The 22461-nt window shown below is 42.8% G+C and overlaps 1 protein-coding gene across 2 annotated transcripts in view; it reads right to left on the bottom strand.

The window, feature by feature from the left end:
- Positions 1 to 17002, bottom strand: part of HOMER2 (homer scaffold protein 2) — a 105488-nt gene extending 88486 nt beyond the window's left edge. Inside the window, exon 1 of one of the 2 annotated variants that reach the window (XM_059714635.1) lies at positions 16500 to 17002. In XM_059714635.1, the coding sequence (XP_059570618.1) occupies positions 16500 to 16579 (80 nt within the window). In that variant the 5' untranslated portion in view covers positions 16580 to 17002. The remainder of the gene's footprint in view (positions 1 to 16499) is intronic. The other variant, XM_059714637.1, reaches the window with a different exon arrangement.
- Between the last annotated feature and the right edge of the window lie 5459 nt (positions 17003 to 22461).

Raw genomic sequence — 22461 nt, 5'->3', positions numbered from 1 at the left:
AAAGTTTGGGAAACACTGATTTATGGTACCAACCTAGACACCCAAAAATCACTGCTTACTTTTAAAAATCTTGGCACTAAATCACAAAATACTTTGGTGTGTACTTCATGTAAAAAATAAATAAATAACAAAATCAAGGGATCTATCTATTCATTATTTAAAACTTAAAGCACCTTGAAGGAATAAAGCATATGGGGGTGGGGGCAAGCGAGTGAGTGAGTGAGTGAGTGAGTGAGATTAGAGGAGCTCCTGGACAGCCCTTCTAACACTGCAGCATCACATGTATTCAGAGTCCCATGTTTCAAAAAGGCCGAGGGGATGTTTTAACTAAAGCTCATTAACACGATGGTGAGGCACAGTGGAAAGTTCTAATTAGCTAGACATACAGGGTGCCTATACATGTGCTCCAATGCGTTCTGATTACAACACTGCAGCAGACTCTATTTATGGAGTCTGCTCTGACACATTTTCATTAGAACGCATTGGAGCACATGTATAGACACCCTGTATGTCTAGCTCTAGTTGTACCACATGGTTAGCGTGTAGGTTTTTAAATTTGATTCCCACATGTAACAGGAGAGCATCTAGTATTAATATCTTTGTTCTGTTTTGTACAGTAACTGCATGGTTGTAAAATAAGCTGAAAGTAAAGTTGGACTTTGTTTGATAAAATTAAGGTCTCTGCAATTTAAAACTCCAATTGGTGAAGTACACAGATTGGTAGTTGTCAACATATCTTCAAGTGCCCTTATTTGTATGTACATTTTTCTTCTGTCTACACCATGAAGGATTTTTTTTCTGGTTCATTTATACGTTGATTCTAATAAGCCCAGACAGGTAGACCTATAAAACTTCTGATTCTTTCAGCAACCAATATTACTAGGACTGTGAAGACCGTCACTTATGGATTGATAAATGGACTATACAGGCTAATTGTATTTAAGTGGCTTTGGACAGATGGCAAATCTTACAGCCGTATGGTAATTATTTCCACTGTGTTGAAAGTATATTAACACTTACCAAAAATGTTTAAGTGAGATGGTCTAAAATAATTTTTCCATGAAGCCCAGAATAAATGAAAAACTAAAGTGCTCAGATGAGCAAGACTTCTGCACTCCGGAGAAGACTGTTTTTCCCAGGATTTCAGTTTAGTGCAGACTCAGGGGCCTTGGGGTAACATATCATTATTGATCCAACTGGCTGTGTGCAGTGACTCCACAGCTTGAGTACAATAGTGTTTGTAGCCAGAGGATAATGCGGGCTCATTTTCAGCTCTTTTGCATTACCCTCGATTTAGCTGCCACATTTACTACTTGATATTTATGCTGTCTTCTGATTCAGTGGCATAACAAGCAAGGTTCATACCCTAGGCAAACCCTGCAGGACAGCTGGGGGTGGGAGAGTAGGCAGGAGGGCACAGGAGTTTTATCCAGTCCCTAGCTATTTCTATTGCCATTGCATGCTTTGCCTATGGCCTGACTCCTGCTCTTAAAGCAGCAGCAGTGTGTAGTACCTGTACATTGGCTGCTGCTGCAAGAGCAACACTGTGGGGCTGCTCTTGCTGCCAGGGCACGGACTCCATGGGGGTGGAGGATGATTTTGGCTGCCCTAAGTCGGTGCCAGGCGTCTCACCCATGCCAACTTATGCTACTGCTCTAATGATTCTAGAGCTGGCAATATTGCACTATGTTTATTTTCTCTTCCAGGGAAGAATTTAGGAAATAAAGTATTTGGATCCTGAATCGGCTTTAAAAGTCAACCATATTATTATCTCAGTTGTATTCCAGTTTTTGAAAGTGAAAAGAACCAGATCTTCAACCAAAGGATGCCAGAAAGCTGGCTTTATCAGAACTGCTGGGGACTCTTCTTGCATAGGAAATTCTCTGGATGACAGGTAACTGGCTCCACAGGATCTGGTCCTGTCTCAACCATCTGGTACATGAACAAGATGATCAGTGATGGGCCTGTACCTTGAAAACGCTTGTAGTGGGCTGTTACTGCAACAAAAGAGATTAAATCAACCTGTGGAGGGCAAAGAAACTGGTGACTTTGGATTCAGGGTGCCAAAATGATGAAAAAAAACAATCTATGTCTAGCCCTGTTCTCAGGTACTGTTCAGGTTCATATCAGAATCACAGCCAGAGGTCCTCTAAAAAGTGGTCTATCAATTGTGTTGTTAAATCCTATAAAAATTCTTCAGGATTAGGATTGGGTAACTATGGTAAACTACAATACCAACAAGTCATTACATTGATATTATGTCAAGGTGATACCCACCCTAAGGCCATATTCAACTCATATCCCATTAGCCCTTATCCATTATTTTATGTTTTCATCATTGGGCTTCTCTGGTCCAGAAGGTAAATTTAACCTTTAAAAGACAACAGAAAAAAAATACACAAGCAAGGCCCGATTCCCTTCTTAGTAATACCTGTTTTACAGTGTTGTAACATAACAGTCAAAGTTACCTCTTACACCAGTATGAATGGGAACGGCCTGGCCTCTAGTGAAGCATTTTAATGCCAACACTGTAAAGCCAGATGGTACAATCCAAGTGAATTATCATTTAACCTTTTAGAGAAAACTTAAAAGGCTTCATTCCTTTTAAACAGATTTGGAAAGAACAGCCCTGCGGACTTAAAGTAGTCTGCTTGGGCAGTGCCAAGCTTACACGAGACTTCTTGCCACTTAATCAACAAATGGGGAAAGGCAGAATTTATGTACCAGTTTCTGCTCCTTCCCATGAATAACTTCCAGAAAGCTAAAATCTACTCCTCATAGTCATTACGACTGAATGCAAAGAGATCAACTACACAGTCAATGGAGATAAAGTACCAGTTGGTGAGAAATTCTTACTATACTTGTAGCAAGTTTACATTTTTGCACCACAACTATAAATTAAAAGAGAGAGAGAAGCATAGAAAAGAACAATCCTGTGACTTGCAGCGTTCTGCCATTAGTCACTGGTCAGTTTCTTCCGAGCTCCGGAGAGACGGCAAATTACAGCTTCAATGGCCTCCCGCTAGAAAGACAGAGGTGTAATATGGCAGCAGGGCTCCCAGGACAGCAGCAACTTATGGCTGCCAGTGCCACTGGGGCAATTGTGCAGCTGTGGTGGCAGCTGTTATTTTTTTGTGTGCCCCTTCAAGTTGGCAACTGGGGCTGCTAGCCCCAGGCACCCTGTCTTAATTACACTACGGTTGGATTGATACAGCATAGGCTAGAGCCCATTTCCATAAGCTACTTTAATATGGCTCTGCCAAGTCCTAGAAATGCAAGTCACCTCCACAAGCATGAAGATTGCTCAGTCTGTGTTTGGCTCTCTGTTGGAACAGCCAGCAAGAGCACCCTTGCACCCAAGAGCATTTTGTTAGGCACATATCCAGCAGGAAATCATTTTTATACGCCTCTTCACAAATGTCTGTCCCTATCAGCCTAGTCCACTTCAAAAAGCTCCATCTCTTATGCTGTTCCCCTGAACCAACCAAGTACCAATACGTTTACACATTTGTGATGGCCACAGGAACATTTAGAAGATTATGAAGATGGTGTTTTATATGGAATTAAGACAGAGTCAACATTTTTAAAACCAGTTCCTTAAGGGTCTCTTCCTTTGAGCTGCCCCACTTTTTTGGATCAGCCTGGATTTCAGATCTATTTGAGGCTCCTCAAGCTTCAAGTTCTCTTCATATCAACTACCTTGCAGGTAATACATACAGTCAGATTCTCATCTCAATTACTGTGGATCAATGCTGATTTAATTTCCATTAAAAGCCAATGGAATTATACTGCTATAAACCGTGTGTCAAGTGAGAGGAGAATCAGGTGCCCTGGTGCTCTCAACAAAATGATCACATCCAGAGCCCGTCACTTTGACAATTTTGTAGTTAACGTCTAGGATCAATATTATCAATACTACAGGATGCTATCTGATAATGATTTAAACACCTACTGCATTAGACAGATGGTATTTAGTAATTTGGGGAAAAAAGCCCACAGTTTTCTTTGTCCTGTGTTTAACAATAGCATGAAAAATCTTTGCAATACCAGATTGTGCTTAGCAAAACTCCAATACAATCCTCCTCCTGTTTTTCTGAGGACCGAGCATGCATGATGACTGTACTGAATCCTCCTTCCTCCCACCACTGGAGGCAATAAAAATATATTTTTGCCATGTTTGTGCAGTGTGTTTATTCATGCTGACCAGGTGAATAATGGTAGAATACTGGTCATCACTGAAGATCATCTCTTCACACTCACCAGATTTTTTCAGATACCAATGAATGGCATCTGGAAAGAGTATTTTGTAATCTCTATCAAAAAGACTTCAGTGAGAAAACGGTAGGAGCTGTTTAATGAACAGAAAGATATTTATCCTTATTATGCTATATCAGCAACATTTGTATTCATATAGAAATTTGAAACTTATTTTAAGAGGAAACCTTTTCCCCTTTAAAAAGGAATACGTTTTTATCTAAAAAAGTACATCTTTGTAGAGATATTTCAGATGAAGCAAACAGACCCTGATCTTTCTCCCAATTCAGCTCATAACACAAGCAAGTACCAAGTGCCAATAATGCACATTTTCTCTATACAAACATTGTATGCCATTGCATAATTTTGACTATGAAATATTTTATAACATTTTAGTCAATTGTTGGGGGGGCGTGAAATCAATTGGCACAATTTGGTCTTTATTCTGAAAAGTTGAGACTTAAAAAATTTCTGAAAGTGCAGACAAATTAAGGACATGAATCACAAATATAGCAAAATGCAAAGAAAACAACACCCAGAAAAAAGACACTTGCCTACTGAGTTTCCATGGCAATTCCAAGCTGAATTAAAAATGGATTATCTGAAGAATACATAGAATTTAGGTCTTCAGCGGGAACCCATATAAATATCTGCTACAGCTTCTTCCCGTTTCCCACCAAAAAGCCCACACCCCAGTTGCTACCACATACAAAGAAACATGTTCTGGTTTGGATAAAAAGAAAGATTACACACACACATGGGCTGCTTACACATAATCAAATGATCTGGGTGAATCTCCTGGTAGAAAAAACTTACCCAAAGACGCTTGAACAGACATGTGCTGAGCCCTTGAAGAGCAGAAAGCTTGCAGTGCTGATGTTGCACGGGCAGGGGGCCCCTGTGCACACATCCCAGTCTGCACTGCTGCCATTCTGTCTCTGGGCATAGGGCAGTAGTGATTGGCCGATCCAGACTGCTCAGAGTTAGCCTGTGTCTGCCTGCAGCATAATTTGGGATTGTGAAGGGGGTGGAAGTAACAGAGTCCAGCGAGTGACATAGTATCCTGAGAAAGAGGAGGGAATAAGCACAAAGGGCCATGGGATGCTGAAGGACTGTGCTGTGACTTCTTTCAGAAAAGAACATGTATAGACATTCACTCTTGCAGGAAAACCTCTCCTGAGAGTGACTAACTTTGGCTGTTCCCAAGTTACTCTTTTCCTGGAATGACCATTATTGCTGCGAGAGAAAAAACCTGAGTATCTGTACACTTGTCTTTTCTCCTGGGAGAGCTGCTGCTCTCCCAGGATAAACTAAACATCCATAAATGGACTTGGTCTTCATTAGTTTATGAAACATACTACAACCTTATTTACTCAGTAACCCATTCAGTAGCCAATATTCCCACTGAAGAGTAGGGGTGAGAATTACAAATTTTGGGGGGGAGAGGTATTAGGATAGGATGACCCCAGAAATTAATTTAGGGTTTTATGTAACAGAAAAGTATGCAACTACTGCTGGGCATCGCTATACATGAAGCCAAGTTGAAGCAGGCAACTACTTTAGATCTTATTAAAATGGTTTGTTTTCATCAAGTGTTTTGGGGAACAATCAGTCTGGAACTTCACGTTTAAAATCCATTTTAGGTTGTTCAGCATTCAAATTCATGAAGCCCAATCACTGTATCAAGGAATGGCATGCAATACTTTTGAACAGAGAAGTACCATAACATTTTGATTTATTTTGAGTAGTTGAGTAGTATTTTGTTTGCAGGCAAATACCTGACATGTCATTCAGCTGAGCAGAATGACCTCTTGCCACTGCAGTCTTGTGTCATGGTGTCATTTATACCAATTTATTACTTATTTGAAAGTGATGCAAAGTACTACAATATAAACATTCACAATACATTTAAAATTCACATGAAAAGGCCACACATAGTTTCTGAACTTCCTACAGAAAAAAGAGACTCCAATTCAAAATTTATTTGAGGGAGATCTACCTGGGAATGCAAAATAGTGTCAACATTTCAGTTCTGCTATTTACTCAAGTCCTAACTTGAAGTTTAAATGCAAACACTAGCGATTTTCACCACGAAAAAGTTCAATTTTTCCCTGTCTAAAGTAATGGAGAAAAGTTCTTGCAACTAAATCTAAACAAAGTCAGGCAGAATAACGGCATTAAAGGGTAACTCTCCCAAGCAGGACAGCTCAGCAAAGGAAGTGGCTAGTAGCCATAACAGCATGGAAGAAGAACTGCCAGATCTGAACATTTACTGTATATTATACATCTTTTACTGTATATTATATATAATATCCCTATTATATATAACATTTACTAGATATTAAATATCTGAATATTTACTATAAAATTCTGAAAGAAATTCAACAGAACCGTGAACTAGCTGATATTAAAACCTCTTTCAATAGCAAAAAATATAGTTTCCAGAAGATCCAGTGTAAGTTTCCAATTGAGTAAGTCTGAGGATCCCAAAAACAGATGCTCAGGACTAGCTTGAGGTTGGGGACTGTACCTAAGGAATCCAATAGAAAGCTGGGCAAACATGAAACTGGTTAGTACTAAAGACAGGCCAGAACAATCCATTCATGAGCACATGGGGCTTTTAGGCATGAACCGGGCCATAACTCTGAGCTATTGCTATGACACATCTAAGATTTACAAGTAAGAAATTAGCCCTTCAAGATACAGAATAAATTCTGGGACACTCGCCCACATCCGAACTGTATCACACAGAAAACAAGTGAAACGGCCACAGAGAAATCATAAAAAAGCTTGGATAGGAGAGTGGTATCCTCCCATCTCAATCTCAGTCTATGAAGGGCAAATAAGGTGCTTTAAAAACCTCTAAAATAGTTGCAGCCTCCCCATCCCAAAATGGCTTTTCTAAAACAGAGTCAGTTCCTGGAGCATTCGAGGAGTACAAAAATTTATCACCTGCTTTACTGTTATTTCATTTATTTGGACTAGACTAAGGGTTTGGAACGGATCCAATTTCTGGTCAAGCCCACATTTATTTTGACTTGAAAAAGAAAGCATCAATTTAGACAACTTTTTTATTTTGTATTTTCCAAAATTCTTTGAAAATTCTTATAAGTACAGTTTTTTGTTGACCTTTGACTGCAATTCCCAAAAGCGTCTATAAAGACAAATTAGAGAAAGTGAGAAGTAACTGTCAGATGTATGAAATAAGGAAACTGGAAACAAATTGAGAAAAGTTTTGCTAGCTTCCCTCCATTCAAATGATCTGAAATGTTTTTATAACTACAAGTAGTACAACATTTCTGGGTAATAAGATTTTGATGGGTTCCCCTTCAGCTGTAGTAATGAGCACTCTTACTGCTGGTGATACAAGGGAAACTTATCAGTGGAACATACTGAACTCGAACACCCTGTAACAGTGTAGGGCACGGTCACTTAATTAGGTGCTGCATCCGTTTTAACCAATTAAATTCCCTTTGCCTTCCAGGGAAGGAAAATACTATTTCTTTGGATAGAGGAGGGAAAAGATTACAGGGCATAGGTAACAGCACCCATGAACACACTTCACACTGCCTCTGGGCACCACGTTCCTCTCAGTCCAAAAATACACGAAATGCTTCCCTTCCTGTTTCTGTAGCTCTCAGATGGGCTGGTGAGAGAAGTCTCAGCTTTTTCACACCAGTGAGACGTTCTCAAGGAAGTAGCGTGCTTTAGAGATAAGAGTGCATCATCATCTGGAAACTGCACTGGATTGTGGTACATTGCTCTAGAATAGATCCCCCCATGAAGGGCAGGCTACCAGTGGGGGAGATGAAAGCTATCCCTTCTGGAGGACCAGGGGTTATGTCAGATGATGACATACGGTTAGTAGAGTGGGAAGAAACAGAAAGGAGCAATACTGGAAGTATAAAATGTGTGCTCTCTGGGGCAACAGTACTGCATAGTTTGACACTGCCTGGGACAATGGGATACAGAGCGATCTTATCCCTAGTTACCACCACTGAAATATGTAATAAAGAAATACAAGATTTCTCTCCCATTTTCAGCTGTATATATTGTACAAATTAATTCTGAAGCCTCAATCAAGCACAGCCAACACTGGCTCCAACTTGTTTTCCTTCTCAGGTAAAGCCTACAGAATTTGACTCAAAAATATTTTTTCCCCTTTTCAAATGCTTTCAGCGATATCTTTTTAATATCACAAAACAGATTATACAATCCTATTTCAAACACCTTGGAGATCCAAATTTCCAGTATGAGGGAGAAACACACATTCAGAGGGAGAAGCATAAATACAGAAGCATGGATCAGAAAAAGATGGGCATGGATCAGTGGTGATAACAAATTGCTCCAGTTGTCTGTGGTTAAATAATAGAATGACTTCCCAAAGGCAAAAGATTCAATTTTACTGAACTCAAGGAGTCAATGTCGGGGGAAAAAAACCTATATATCCTACTTCCATGGAAAGAAAGAGGCCCAGTACACTAAATACTTCCAGCCATTGCCATGCTACCTGTCCTCTGTCTGAAAGTGGAACAATCAATAACAAGTGTAAAAAAAAAAAAAAAAAAAAGAGAAAAGAAACTCACTACCTCCAAACAAACAAAGAAATGTAGTGGTTTCCTTTAAGACTATAAACTAGCTCTAAAGCTTATTATACCTATTATTATACATAAAAAAGCAAATTGCTCCATTGATTGTTGCCTTTTGATTTCACTTGTACCTCTGCTTCAACACTTTGCACAAAACATGCCTGCTCAGTAAGATGTACTCTTAAAAATTTATTTCCCTGACACCGGGGACATAACTTTCCAACTGTCCTCATGCAGACATCCACAACAGAACTGGAAGCAGCCTATGAAGATAGGCTGTACATGATTGGATCTGTAGCACTACAGAAAAATGCATCTAGAGAACTACTGCATTCATTTAAGAATCTGTTCCAAAAAGGCTTTTTCTTGCCTTAATTCATCAATTCTAAAACTTCTGGCCTGGTCAGAATGAAGTTGCAGTGGTACTGCTATTGCTCTTTCATTACTTGTATTAAGTAACACCCAATAGTCCCAATTAGGGCCCCTTGTGGTAGGCTCAGTGTAGACATGAAAGGTCGAATTTCCAAGGGGAAAGTCTCACTGAATTGCAATGAGGTTTGAACTTCTAAATCCCTTAAGGCTCTTTTGAAAATTCCAGACAAAATAAAAATTTAAAAAAGCCTGTCCCTCAGCCCAAGTGCCTACAACCTTGTTTACAAGCATCAACAAATGAAGGAAAAAAACCCATCAGACCAGAGGGTGGGAACTGGGAGGGCAGGGAGGGTATAAAAGAGCCTTTTTCCCCCCCCACAGCAAACGGTCACTATTTTTGCTTGCATCTTTACTGCCAGGCCCCATTTCACACTGTGTTAAATCCACTGTCTCTTCTCCATGATGTAGCAGCAATGCAATTGTTTTTCAGCTAAAGCTCCCAGTGCTGCCAGCTTTCAGCAAGAAGGAATAAAGTTACCATCAAACCTGCAAATCCTACACACCTACACAGCAGAGCCTGGTGCTCTCGCATGAGTCATTAAGCAGACCAGCATTAGTGATGTCACCCAGAAATCATTTTTTAAACTACCAAAATATTGAAGTGTTTATTAAAGTCTCTCTTTTAAATCACGACCATGGTGGGAAAACCACCTTTACAAAGATTCAGCATGATGCAATGAGGACCAGAACGCCTCACAGTTTCAACCTCACTGATGAGGTAAGCAACAGACGAAGTGTCACATGTGCTAAATGTAGGACATTCCAGGCAGCTGAGCTGGAGACTTCCTCCCACCGACAGTAGGTAGAACAGCTAGCGCATGTCAGAAAAAATACCATCAGAAAAGACCAACTGCATCATCCGGTCTGATTTTGCACGAGTATTTATTACACATAATCCCTACTGATGCCTTATCTAACCTGTTCCAAACAGCATGCCATTACAATGCTTTAATAACCTCTCTCGGTACACTAAAGGCCTATTGCACGGCCCACCTGCTCTAGATTTTACAAATATGTTCTTAATGCTCAAGTTTAAATGTTTCCTATTCTATTTTGAAGACAATGCCCCTTGTCCTGCCATATTCTGAGATTTAATAACAGGATTGCCAGCTATTTACAATTTACTGCTGAATTATTGGAGAAATGCAGTTGAAATATGTTCCCCCAAGCACATTTACATCCTAACAAGCCAATTCCAAAATACAATTTCAATAAGTCATACACTGCATTTGCATAAAGGGCACCAATATGCACAAACATGACTAACAGCACTCACTCGTGAAAACAGCCAGAGATTTGACCATACAGCACCCTTCAGAGCTGAAGTACTTCCCACACAATATGCATCCTATCAAAAAACAGCAGCTGTTTCAAAATACCTATGAGCTCATAAATATAAGTTTATGGCTGAGGCTATTTATTCAAAGTATTGCAATAATATATCTGTAAAGCTCAATGATAAAGAAAATCCATGAACAAAAACAGACTAATACCATCTTATCCTGGTTTCTTTTCAAACTCTATTCTGTTCTCTTGATCACAAAGAGAATATCTTTCTCTAACAATTAAAGTGCCTTTGTCAAAGCTAGGGCCAATTTAAAATTGTTTTAGGCTGAAGGGAGTCCTTTACATATCTTTAATATAGTAAGTGGCCAGTTGTCTTCAACATTCAATTGCTGTTTCATTATCTGGGGACCCTTGCAACCCCATCATTTCAAGCTAGACTCTGCTAGAGGATGTGTTTGGGGGAATATAAATAAAATATCCTTCCAAAGTTGGAATGAGTGGCTTTCAAGTGTCAATCAAATTAACAGTGCTAATTAGCTCAGTAGCTACAAGAAATCCAGCTTAATTATAAAAGGGGAGATCATAGCTATTTCTCTCTCTCTTTTTTTTGCCCTTGTTTATGGAAGCACAAGTACTTTCTGAAATTTCCACCAGCATTGCAATAGGAATTTCTGCTCAAATTCTCTACTGTAGACACTGTCAAGGGTATCTCTTTCTGTTCTCTGACCCTAGTCCTTGAATAGCCTTGCCAAATATTTTTTCTTACAAGCTGAAAAGTGACTGACTACTAGGTTGTGCTGGACTGGAACATCGTCTTTCCTCAGCCTCAATGTTGCAGCGTACCACATTTTTTCAGTCATGGAAAATGAGATGTAGTACTTTCACGAGTTCAATGCTACTCCCCCTTTAGGTAGCTGGAAAGGAAGGGATGCAAATAATGTTCTCCCTCATTGGCAGATCTAACTCCCAATGAAACATACAGCAAGACTCTCTGGACCTCATCCTGTGAAGTTAAAAAATGAACTTCCTCTGCAATAACTGATTCTGTTGTACGTAGCTCATCTCATCACCTGAGTACTGAGCCTGTGTTAGTTGGGGGGGGGAACACAACTTGATTCCCCAGTCAGCACATGACTTGCATGAACACCGTTTTTACTTAATTTGTCTTTTTCTGTTCTCCTTTCCTTTCACCTTACAGTTGTTTCCTCCTCCCAACCCCAACAGCTAAAAAAGAAAAGCATTCATTAGGCAAAAAATGTATCCTGATTTTTAAAGAGCATATTGCTAACAGCAGGGGAAAACAAGTGTAAAAAATAATTTCAGTGTTCTTAAATGTCATCACAGAGTGAAAAGGAACAGGGGGCCCAACAGTATCCTCTTGCCTCAGCAATAACCACAGGGGAGGCAGAGAGGTCAAAACATCACGTGTCCTACTTGGAGTTATAAATCATTAACCCCTAAGATGGGAGAGACTTTGGGAAGCAGCAACAGGACAGAAGGCACCATGTACCAAGCCTTACAAATGCAGGGACTCACCCATGGCGAAGCAAAACTACCATGACTGAAGAGGAGGAGCAATGAGGCTGGGGAAGTGTGGTTGAATCCACCATGGGGTTTGGGGGGGGACACGACTCCATTCATGTCTTCTCTTTGCTCGGAGATGAAGAATGAGCCCGTTTATACTGTTTCAAGTAGCATTCATTTAGGCACCACATAAATTTGGGCCCAGATACTTTTCAGGGTTAGGTCCCTTTCCGCCCTGTGAAAATGAGGGTTTGTAAACTAGCCAGGATGTATATGTGTATTCATTAGCTGCAGCAAACAGCCGCAAAGGTTGGCACTTCTCCAGTCAGCAACTCAGGTCTGCTAACGAACTCCAACTGATCAGAGAAGCAGCACCCTTAGAAGTAAAGGCCACTGCCACAAGCAGCAAAGTGCCTTGTTTTTAATACAGCAACCCACTGCAAACTTAGCAGGATAGGAACCACCCAGATACAAAGGATCCAGGTTCTACTCTATCTTCTTCAGTATCCGTGGACTTTGGGGAAGAGTGCGCTACGGAGAACAGCTCATTCGGACCCAAGTCCAACCTTGCCTCCTCATCAACAGCCCCCAACCTCTGCCGATACAGACTTTCAGACCAGCTTCTAGGTGAGGAATGGGAAAATGACGAAGTTGAGTGTCCACTTCCACAATGCCCAAGTCCCCTTCATTTACTTATATACCAAGTTATGCACCATTTAGATAGAGAGATTTCAGCTAGTTTCTTAGGTTCCTTGTATTCGTTTTCAGTTTTTGGATGGTTAATTATTTCATTGTGATATAAATGCTTTATTAAAAACTAGAGGTGCGCCGATACATCGGTCTGATATCAGATCAGCACCAATATAAAGAAAATGTACTAAATCAGAAATTAGCCATATCAGGCCAATAAAAGACCCGTGCATGCGCAGGCAGTGAGGAGCAAAGCCCTGCAGCTTGGAGAGCTGCCTCCAGCTGGTAAATCTGGTGTGGTAGAAGGGGAGAGGGGAGGGAAAGGGCTGGGGGGTTAGATTGAGGCCCCTGCAATGAGGAAGAGTATGGGGCTGAGGCAAGCGCTGCCCATCCAGGGCAAGGTGGCCATGGCATGGACTCATGGCTCAACCCCGGAGGGATGTGGGGGAGGGGAATGGCTTGGCCAGGAGCCACTGGTCTGGCGGCTCTCACCACTGCTTCAGCCGCTCATCTGGGAGGGCAGGGCGTTTGCCCCCAGATCTGCTTAGGGCAGGCTCAGGCTAGGGCTGCGCCAAGTTCTTCCCCCCACCCCGCCATAGCCCTTTCCCAGTGCAGCCCTGCCCTGCCAGGAAGAGCTTGACCCAGCCCGCCCCATGCCAATCCAGGGGCACACGCCCCCCTACCCTCCCCACTCCCAGACAAGCAGCTAGAGCAGCGGTGGGAGCTGCCAGATGAGCAGGTGAGCACTGGAGAAGCCGCCAGACCAGCGGCTCGCAGCCAAGCTGCCCCGCCCCTCCCCGTGCCCCCCCGGAAAAGCCATGGCTCCGTGCTGCACCCACCACGCCCTGCCTTGGCAGTTGTTGCCCCAGCCCCACAGCCTTCCTCATCATGGGGGCCTTGATCTGCACCCCACCAGCCCTTTCCCTTCCTCCTCCCTTTCCACCACACCAGGCTTACCAGCTGGGTATCAGAAATCAGATCAGTATTGGCAGATATGCCTCCTTAACAGTCGACTATTGGTATTAGCTGCAAAAATCTCTATCAGTGCACCCCTATTAAGAACCATTTGAAACGTGATATTTTATTGCTAAAAGGCATTTATTTAATTCACTGTAATTAATCTAATATGAACAGCAGCAGCAAGGTACAAATCCTGAAAGACAAGCAACATTTTATAACTCAGAAACAGAAAATTAAAAGGGAATGCAAGTGCACTAAAAAAATTCAAAGGGTAACGAGAGGGTAAGATTACAGAAAGGAAAAAAGCATGCAGCTAATACCTCTAAATCATTCTAATATCTAACACTTTGACATCTTCACAATGGAAAGTTAGCTTTTGTTGTTAAATTGAGGTAAAAATGAAACACCACATTTAATAGATTAGCAGAGACGGCTCACAAAAATCTGAGCAGCAGATAACCTTTTCTTTGTTTTGCTAACTCTTTATAGCAATATGAAAAAACATAAATAAAGCAAGACCTTCAGATACAAGAAGTCTCAACAACTGGAAACCTGACATACTGTGTTTTGCCATATTATTTGCCATAATATTAAGATGATGACAGATATCATCAGAAATGTAGGATTACAGGAAGTTGTGATTTAATACCAAGGGAAAATAATAATAATACCACTTTTCTTCAAACTATAGAAGCAAGGCACAGAGGAATTGCTGCGTCTCTGGGTGGAAATACTACTATATTTCTTCATACTAAATATTTTAGGACCAGACCCAAATGGCAAAGGGGAGTCAGTAGGAATATTTGCATTGACTTCATTGCTCTTTGGAGTAAGTTTTTTTTTATTTTAGGGGTCACATTTTATATATTCCCATAACTACTAAAATATATATAATATTTTTCAAATGTATAAACTGAAGTTTTAAAGCTCAAAATAATCTTGCTTCCTACTAGTTGAACTGCATTACCACCTGCTTCTTTAACTCACTCACTTCACAAAGATTTACTTTAGTGAGCTACATACATAACTAACTCTGCCCAGGCCAAGCTGCCATGTCAGTGTTCCTAGTACTGGAGTAGCACACAGTGACAACTCTACGCGGGGCACTTATCAGACTTACTAGTGAGAGCATTTGAAACAGCTTTTCTGTGTAAACCCTGAGAAGAACATGGCTCATCCACACATCTGGATCCCACCATAAGATGAAGTGCTTCCATGTGCATTAGCAAAACCTGCTCTGTTATCCAAGCTAGCAAGAACTGTCATGACCTAAACAGTTAAAATGCTGTTCTTGCAATGCAGACAGGATTGACCAATATTCTCAGATCCCAGTGTCCTGATAAATGCCATGGCAAAAATTATACATGTATATTTGAAAACCATATATCTTAAAGTGGGTTGACTTTAGTAGTGTACCCATTTTACAGATGGGGGAATCAAGGTAGACAGTTTAATAACAGATTTGGGAATTAGATTTAACTATTTTGATTCCTAAACCTATGTCTACTCCACTAGCTGCTTTAGCATGACTTGTAACATAGCTCAACATAATTTTTTTGGAAAGGAAGCAGGAGGGGAAAGCAGGCAGAACACGGTATGCAGTACTCATCAGCATTCATTTGGCTCACACCAGAACTTGCCTGTTGAAATCATCAGCTTCTTCATTACATATAAGCTTTCAATCCAAAACAAAATAGTGACTTGGCCTTCAAGTTATAAAAACAAGCTGGAGAACATGAACTAACGCAACACACAGTAACTACACAAGACATTGCTACGCTATAACTACATCCCAAAGACACCGTGTAGCTGTTCAAACATCAGAAAAAGTTAGGCTTGGAGATTTGGTTCACTTCTCATATTTACTTACACTGGTGTAAGTCTCCAGTTCCTTCTTTTGAGTTGAGTGAAGTATTTTCTTGTAAGAATAGCTGAAGAATCAGGCACACCGCTGAAGGTGCCCTGCACACATGCAGGCCTTTATGAAAAGGCAACCTAGCTAAGGTAATAGCACACAGATGCAAGAAGTACAGATAAGCATCCCATGGCAGATGAGCGGCTGGAAATCCTTCAGAACTTTTAAACAAACATTTTTTCCATGGACTGTGACTGCCCCATTCCCAGAGATCAGATCCATTTTTTTTTAATTTTTGTTTTTGAGAGGGTGAAATGATTTTGTACTTAACATTATTCTGACGTTGTGGGCGGGAGTTCCAAAAGAGCTGCTCTTAATAGGAAAATAGTTCATGACATGCTGAAAACCTTGCCTGCTTGACAATCGCTCAAGGGAGAGAAACGAGGCAGTTCTCCGGGTGCACATTTCTGTCCTAGGGCAGCTTTGCCCGGGCTCATGCTCCCGATGCTTATTCTGAACAGTTTGAAGAGCAAGATACCATTTTGTTTTGAAGCCAGAGCTCAGATGATAATCACAAAACCCCCAAACCGATGAGCCCAGGGAGCGGCTCTGGGACGACGTGTTGGTTAGAGCCTCCACTGCCGTCACAGCCGCCTGCTTCCCGCTCCTCCTGGCTTCTGCCCAAAAAAACTTGTGCATCAGGCGCGGACAGGACCCGGGGGCGGCGGTGCCACGCACCTGCACTGCGCCCCGGGCGGCGCGGCGCGGGCAGGGCGGTGCAGGCGGCGCGAATCCCCCAGCGCCGCCTCCCGCTGCGGCCCGCGGCCCCCGCAGCGCCCGCCAGCGGCCCCAGCCCGCCCCGAGGGACCGCGGGTACGTGCAGCCCTCCCGCCCGGCCCCGCGCTCACCCCATGTCTCGACACTGCTCCCCGGCGGCGCCCTCCGGCCGGTCCCCCGGCAGCGCGGGGCGGCTCCCAACTTCGCACATGGGTCCGTCCGCTCAGCCCCGGCGCATCGCAGGCTCCGAGCACCCGGCAGCTGCTCTCCGCCGCGGCAAAGGCGAGACGAGGCGAGGCGAGGCGTCCTGCTGCCGCTTCTGCTGCTGCTCCTCCTCCTCCTCCCCGCCGCCTGCCTCCCCCTTACATAACCTCCTCTCCCAGGCGGCGGGGCACGGGCCAGCCGGGCCGGGCCGCTCCCTCCCCTGCAGCCCGCGGCGGCGAGTCCCACCTGCTCCCTGCAGCCACCTCCCACGCGCGGCCCCTGCCCATGCTGCCGGCGTCCCCCCGCGCGCCCGCCCCGCGCCGCACGTGCTCCGCGCCCGCCGGGCTCCCCCGCGCCTCGTGGGCGAGGCGGAGCCGCCCCCGGCTGCCTGGGCCGGGAGCTCCGGGCCCCGCTGCGCCCTCTCCGGGCTCAGCCGAGCCCTGACTCCCTCGGCAGCCGAGCTGCGGTCCCCGCCTCGCGGCCGGCGGGGGCTGCGCGCGGGTCGGCGCCCGGGGCGGGGGCTCCGACAGCGGCAAGGGGGAGCCGGTCCCTCGGCGCGTGCCGAGATGCTCCGTGGGGCCGGCCCCACTCCGGGCACCTGCACGCGTGAAAGCAGAGGGAGCCGGAGCCGGGTGGGTTGGGAGAAAATGTCAACGAGGAAGCGTGGCGCTTGCCTAGGTGACAAGTTCCCCTTGGTGTCCGACCTTCTTTTCACACCTGTGTCTTTCGCAAGAGGCTATTTGCTGCCCTCTCAGACCGGAGCCGTCTTGTGATTTGTCTGTGCAGGGCTTGAGACCTTGAACCTAGGTGTTACTGCAGTACAACAGTCGTCCTCTCCATTTCACAGGCAGGGACACCAAAGCCCACACGGGCTAATCCAGGGGGAGGGCAACCTGCGACTGGGGGCCTTGCTGCAGAGGGCACCGACCGGCATCGTGTGTGCGGCACCTGGCAGATCCGGGAGGAAAGTGGCAGAAAGCAGACCAGAGAGGGTAGTAGGGCAGAGAGTAGAAAAACAGCAGCAAATCCAGGAGAGGAGGAGATCCGAGGGGGTGGGAAGGTGCAGAGCCCATTTGTAGCATGACCTGGGCCAGTCCATGCAGAAACAGGTGCCCCGTCTAACTTAATTCTTCAGTGGAGCTGCATTTGGCCATGGCACCTGCTGCATCCTCACAGCAATTTTGACATTTCAAAATTTGGTGCAATGAAATTGTGTCAAAAATATTATTAGGATGCAAGATCACCCTGTGATACCTTGCAGGCCCTGAATCAATTTTGCAAAGGCTTGGGATGCCACTTGTGAAAAATCAAGAGAATCTCAAAAATGTGCAATCTGTTTGAATCATCCTTTCTTGCATATAGTATGTTGCATCCTCTCTTTGCTTTGGTCTCTTACTTTGTGACAATAATATGCCCTCTTCCCCAGTACCCCTGTTCCTTCTCCACACTGCTCTCTACCTATGAGCAAATCTTCATTTTGGTTATGATTTTCATTTCATTAACTAAATATATTTGGAAGCTAGTTTTCTACCTAACTTGTTTTAGTGTGTTGTCTTTCTGGTGCACACATGCATCACCGTTATTCTGCAGTGGTGGGGGAAGATGCCCATTTTTCAAATACTTTCTTTCAAAATTACAACTGACCAGTGAGCTTGATATGTAGTCATCAAGAATGACTTTTTCATTATTTTCTAGTTGCACATTAAGTCATAGTTATTTCTTTGCAAAATAAAGGCTGGGAATTTTGGTTAGATTAGTTTTTCCTTGTCTTAGTTCTGTGTGACAGCTGCATTTAAATGTTGATCTGCTGATGGCTCTGAACAAAGCAAAGAAATAAAACCTCACCAGTAACAAAAGGAAAATGTTTCAATTGTGCAAAATAAGGCTGACAATCCTTTAGGGCAGTGATTCTCAACCAGGGTCACGTAGCACCCTGGGGTGCCTTGAGATCCTTTCAAATGTGCTGGAGGGTATCACACAATCTGAGCACTGTTAGTTGTGCAAACATGATTTACAAAATAAACCCAGAGATTTCAGATAGGAATTAGGTGTTAAAAATTGTTCTGACCAGTTATGGTCTTTCTAGTTCTTTGCAACAGAAGAATTGCTCTATTGTTTTTCTGTAGGCAAAAAACCAGTGAAAACTAAGAGCTGACATTTTCAAAGAAGGGGGTGGGGGCGAGGGGTGCCTCAAGTCTAAAAAAGTTGAAACTACTGCATTAGGGGGTTGGTGATATCAGAAATACTGAAATAAAGACTTAATAGATTGTTAATGCCATTCCAACCCTGAGATGGACCTGCAGGTATGTGGCCCTCATAAGCTTCAAGCATAGAGTAATGGAAAAGGGCTTTTCTAAAATAATGACAAGAAAATCCTATGAAAATGAACAGCTATAGCATTCTAAACTTTGCAAGTCTTTACTCCAAGGGATGTGCTCTGTCAAGAGGTTTGTTATCCCCACAGACAAATGTGCGGCCATAGTTTGCATCATGGTTTTACCAATTTGCAAATACCGGCTACTACTAAGCTTGCTTGAAAGGGATTTATCAGGAAAGCTGTGCATCTCCTGAGTTGACGGCTAAAATCTAAAGACTTCTCACACACACACACACCTTTTATCCCACTCTTCAATCCCAACCTCAGTTGAAAGGAATCCTCTACTACCTCCTGGATAATCATGACAACAGTCTTAATCTTTTCAAGTTTATCCTGGTCTTTAGCTTTGAATATCATTCTTTGACATAATCCTGCTTCTCCATTTGGGAAAAACAGTGATAGCTGACCTTCTCTGAGAAGAAAGTAGCATTCTTCCACCAGGGTATCTTATGGAAAAATGTCATACTACAAAATAAGCATTAGATTTTATATAATAAACAAGATTTTATATTCTTGTCTCAGAAATTTTAATTGTTTTTAACCCCTAGCTAAGTCCCCTTTTATCCAGAACAATTCTGAGAGGCTAATGTTACTCCCTGTTCAGAGTTTGTTGCACTGAGCAGTAGACACACGATGAGCTGTTCTTGTAAGTGGCTTAATGGGAACTTTTACATACTTCATTATAAAAAGGAAATTGGAATTCAACTTGAGTTAATGTAAAAAGATAATCTTTTCTAAGATTTTGTTGAATATTATAGAAAGCTGTTAAGGGGATGCTATTGCAACAATAGTAAAAAGGAAAAAAAGAAAGGAGTGAGGCCACATAAGACAATGGATTGGGCCCCACAGCAGTATGTCCTCTCAGCTCTGGTATATCATGGGATGGAAGAAAGCAGTGGGGGGGCAACCTTTTTGGCAGGCAAGCCACAAATGAGCCCTGCACCTTCCTGAAGTACTCATTCTAATTCCCTTTCCCTGCCCAATCTGCTCCTGTGCTTTCTGCCCTATCTGTACTGTACAGCCTGTCCTCTCCCTGATTTGTTACATGTCAGACACAGGCTGCCTGTGGTACTCATGTATACTTGTGGTACTCATGTCGCAGCTTGTGAAATAAAATATTCTAACAAGTGTTTTTTTGTGTTCACTATGTCACAACCCAAAGTTGTGATTTTGTGTTTTGTGTGTGCTTCGGCACTGCTAAATTATTTTCCCGCTAAATTGCATCTTCTTTGCACAGTGGAGTTTTCTGCTGCAGAGGAGAACCCCGGTACAAAAGAATTCCCGCCACCAGTAGCTTTCTTTGCAGGGTGCATTTCTTTGTTGCAGCACAGAAATGCACGTTGCAAGGAGTTCCCGCCATTCATATTCAAATTTGTGCCCACCATTGGCTAGTTCTAAATTATTCCTACGTGGCGGCTAGCGATTGGCTTGCTAGCCGTATAAGAGGCTTGAGTGGTTTCCGCCCAAGCTGGAGGACTCCACAAACACCAGGAGGAGGAGACTTCACGTCTTGTGATGATCTCTAACCGTTGCGGAGCCTATTGAACCCAGCGTATTTCAAGCAGGCAACAGGGGTCTGATCAGCCTCTAGCCTCTCCCTGTCGCCGAGTGCAATCCTCGACGTATCCCCCTTCCCTGCGCGCAAAAAAGATCCACGGAGCCTAGCAAACTTCGTGTGAGTCTATTCAGAGCTCTTCACTTCGAGTACTTTCTTCGGTTGGCGCGATGGGCTCGCAGTTTAGAGCCTCCAACCGGATGGGCTAGAAGAGTGTTCACGGGAAGGAACTCTAGTCCGCCTCTCTTCTTTTCTATCTGCAACTGTAACTCAAGCAAGTTTTCCTGCCTGCACCACGACCATCTTCGGTGTAAGTAAACAATCTTGAATCAACCATTAAGCGTCTGTGCCTAATTCTAGCGTGCCGCCTGTTTTCTCCGACTCAGCATGCCTGGGCTGCTGGCCACAGCCCGCCGCGCGAAAAAGGGCCCGGATCGCTCCCAGCCCGCACACACTAGTTTGGAGAAGAGATCTCACATCATCTTTTGGAAGAGTATGCCAAGTGTGCATGTACACACACACACACACGTATGTAAACAGTGGAAGGAAGACAACCCATGGAGTGAACAAAGACATAGTACATAGAGAGGATATTGGTGGACTGACTTTTCAAAGATTCCCATGACATATTTTTCTTGAAAAGAGGAGTCAGCCCCAATATTCTGGAGAAAATCAACTAACTTCATTCGCTTTTGCTGACATTTCTTCTGTTCTTCTAACCAGATAAGATATACTTGCTTTCTTCTCCCAAACTATCACATACTAGAGCAATGCCCTTCAAAACAGAGGGTGAAATCCTAGTTTCATTTAAATCAATGAAAAATTCTAATTGATTTCAGGAGGGCTGGGATCTTAGCCAAAATGTTTAATGTATCAGTAGTGAATGAATGAATTTCTCTGTTGAGGTCCAACTCCTGCATCCTTACACTAATATGAATAATCGTTACTCACATTTAGCTCTTCCTTTCCTGAGGTGTGAGTTTGAGTCTTGCTCCAGTCTTTTGCCAAGGCCTGGCCCCAGTCAACCCAACTGTAAATGAGTACATGGTCACTTGGCTGGAGAGTCAGAGAGAGATGGATATGATACAAGTCCTATGATTAACAGACAACTTTATATATGATGTATAAAGATGACTCTAAAGGTTTAATTGAGGAGGTTTAGTAGTAGAGAGTTCTTGTTGTTTCATATCAGATGCTGTTGTTTGTTTAAAAGATTTTTGGAGACTCAAGAACAAATTAAATTTTAATGTTACAAGAGAAAAGATTAAGCAACCGAGAAAAGAAAGGATTTTAAGTCAGGCTGCTTAAAACTCTTTGCTTTGTTACTGATTTTGTTAAATTCTGCTTAATCCAATGATTAACAAACATTTCAAACAAAAGATGTATTTATTAAAAATGCAAAAACCTGACTTTTTAATTAAAATATCAGTGTTCACAATAAACAACTGAGACCCAAAGCAAGACCAACTAGACTAGAGAAAATCATACTTGATATTTCTGTAATTTCCTAGATAAAAACATTCCCACCTCCACCACTCTCCCCATAAAAAGTAAAAACTCAAAATAATCACACAGGATTACTTTATGCATCATTTAAAAGCAAAAAAGTCATCTTTTAAAAGCCATTTGCAGATCACCCTTCAAGTTAAAGTTTAATGTATTTTTAATTAAATTAAACCTCAGCTTTTTGTCAGAGTTCAAAGAAGGGCTAGAGAGAGGATTAATTGAGAGAACTATTATTATTTGAACCTTATCTTACATGTATAATCATAATGCCAGGAGTTTCTTGATTCACAATGCAAAGTACACAAGTTGTTTCCAGCTCACATTCAGAAAGTAGCATTAGGAAATGTGTATATATGAAAATATCAGCTCAAAGCAGTTTTACATAAATACAGAAAGCAGCAGTGTCCCTGAGCCATACTATGCATTTGTAGTGAAAACAGTCAGAGCTGAG

This window comes from Alligator mississippiensis, chromosome 11 (assembly GCF_030867095.1).
Source record: "Alligator mississippiensis isolate rAllMis1 chromosome 11, rAllMis1, whole genome shotgun sequence".
Classification (NCBI taxonomy): Eukaryota; Metazoa; Chordata; order Crocodylia; family Alligatoridae; genus Alligator; species Alligator mississippiensis.
The sequence above is the reverse complement of the archived record's forward strand: the minus strand, read 5'-3'. Positions and strand labels throughout refer to the sequence as shown.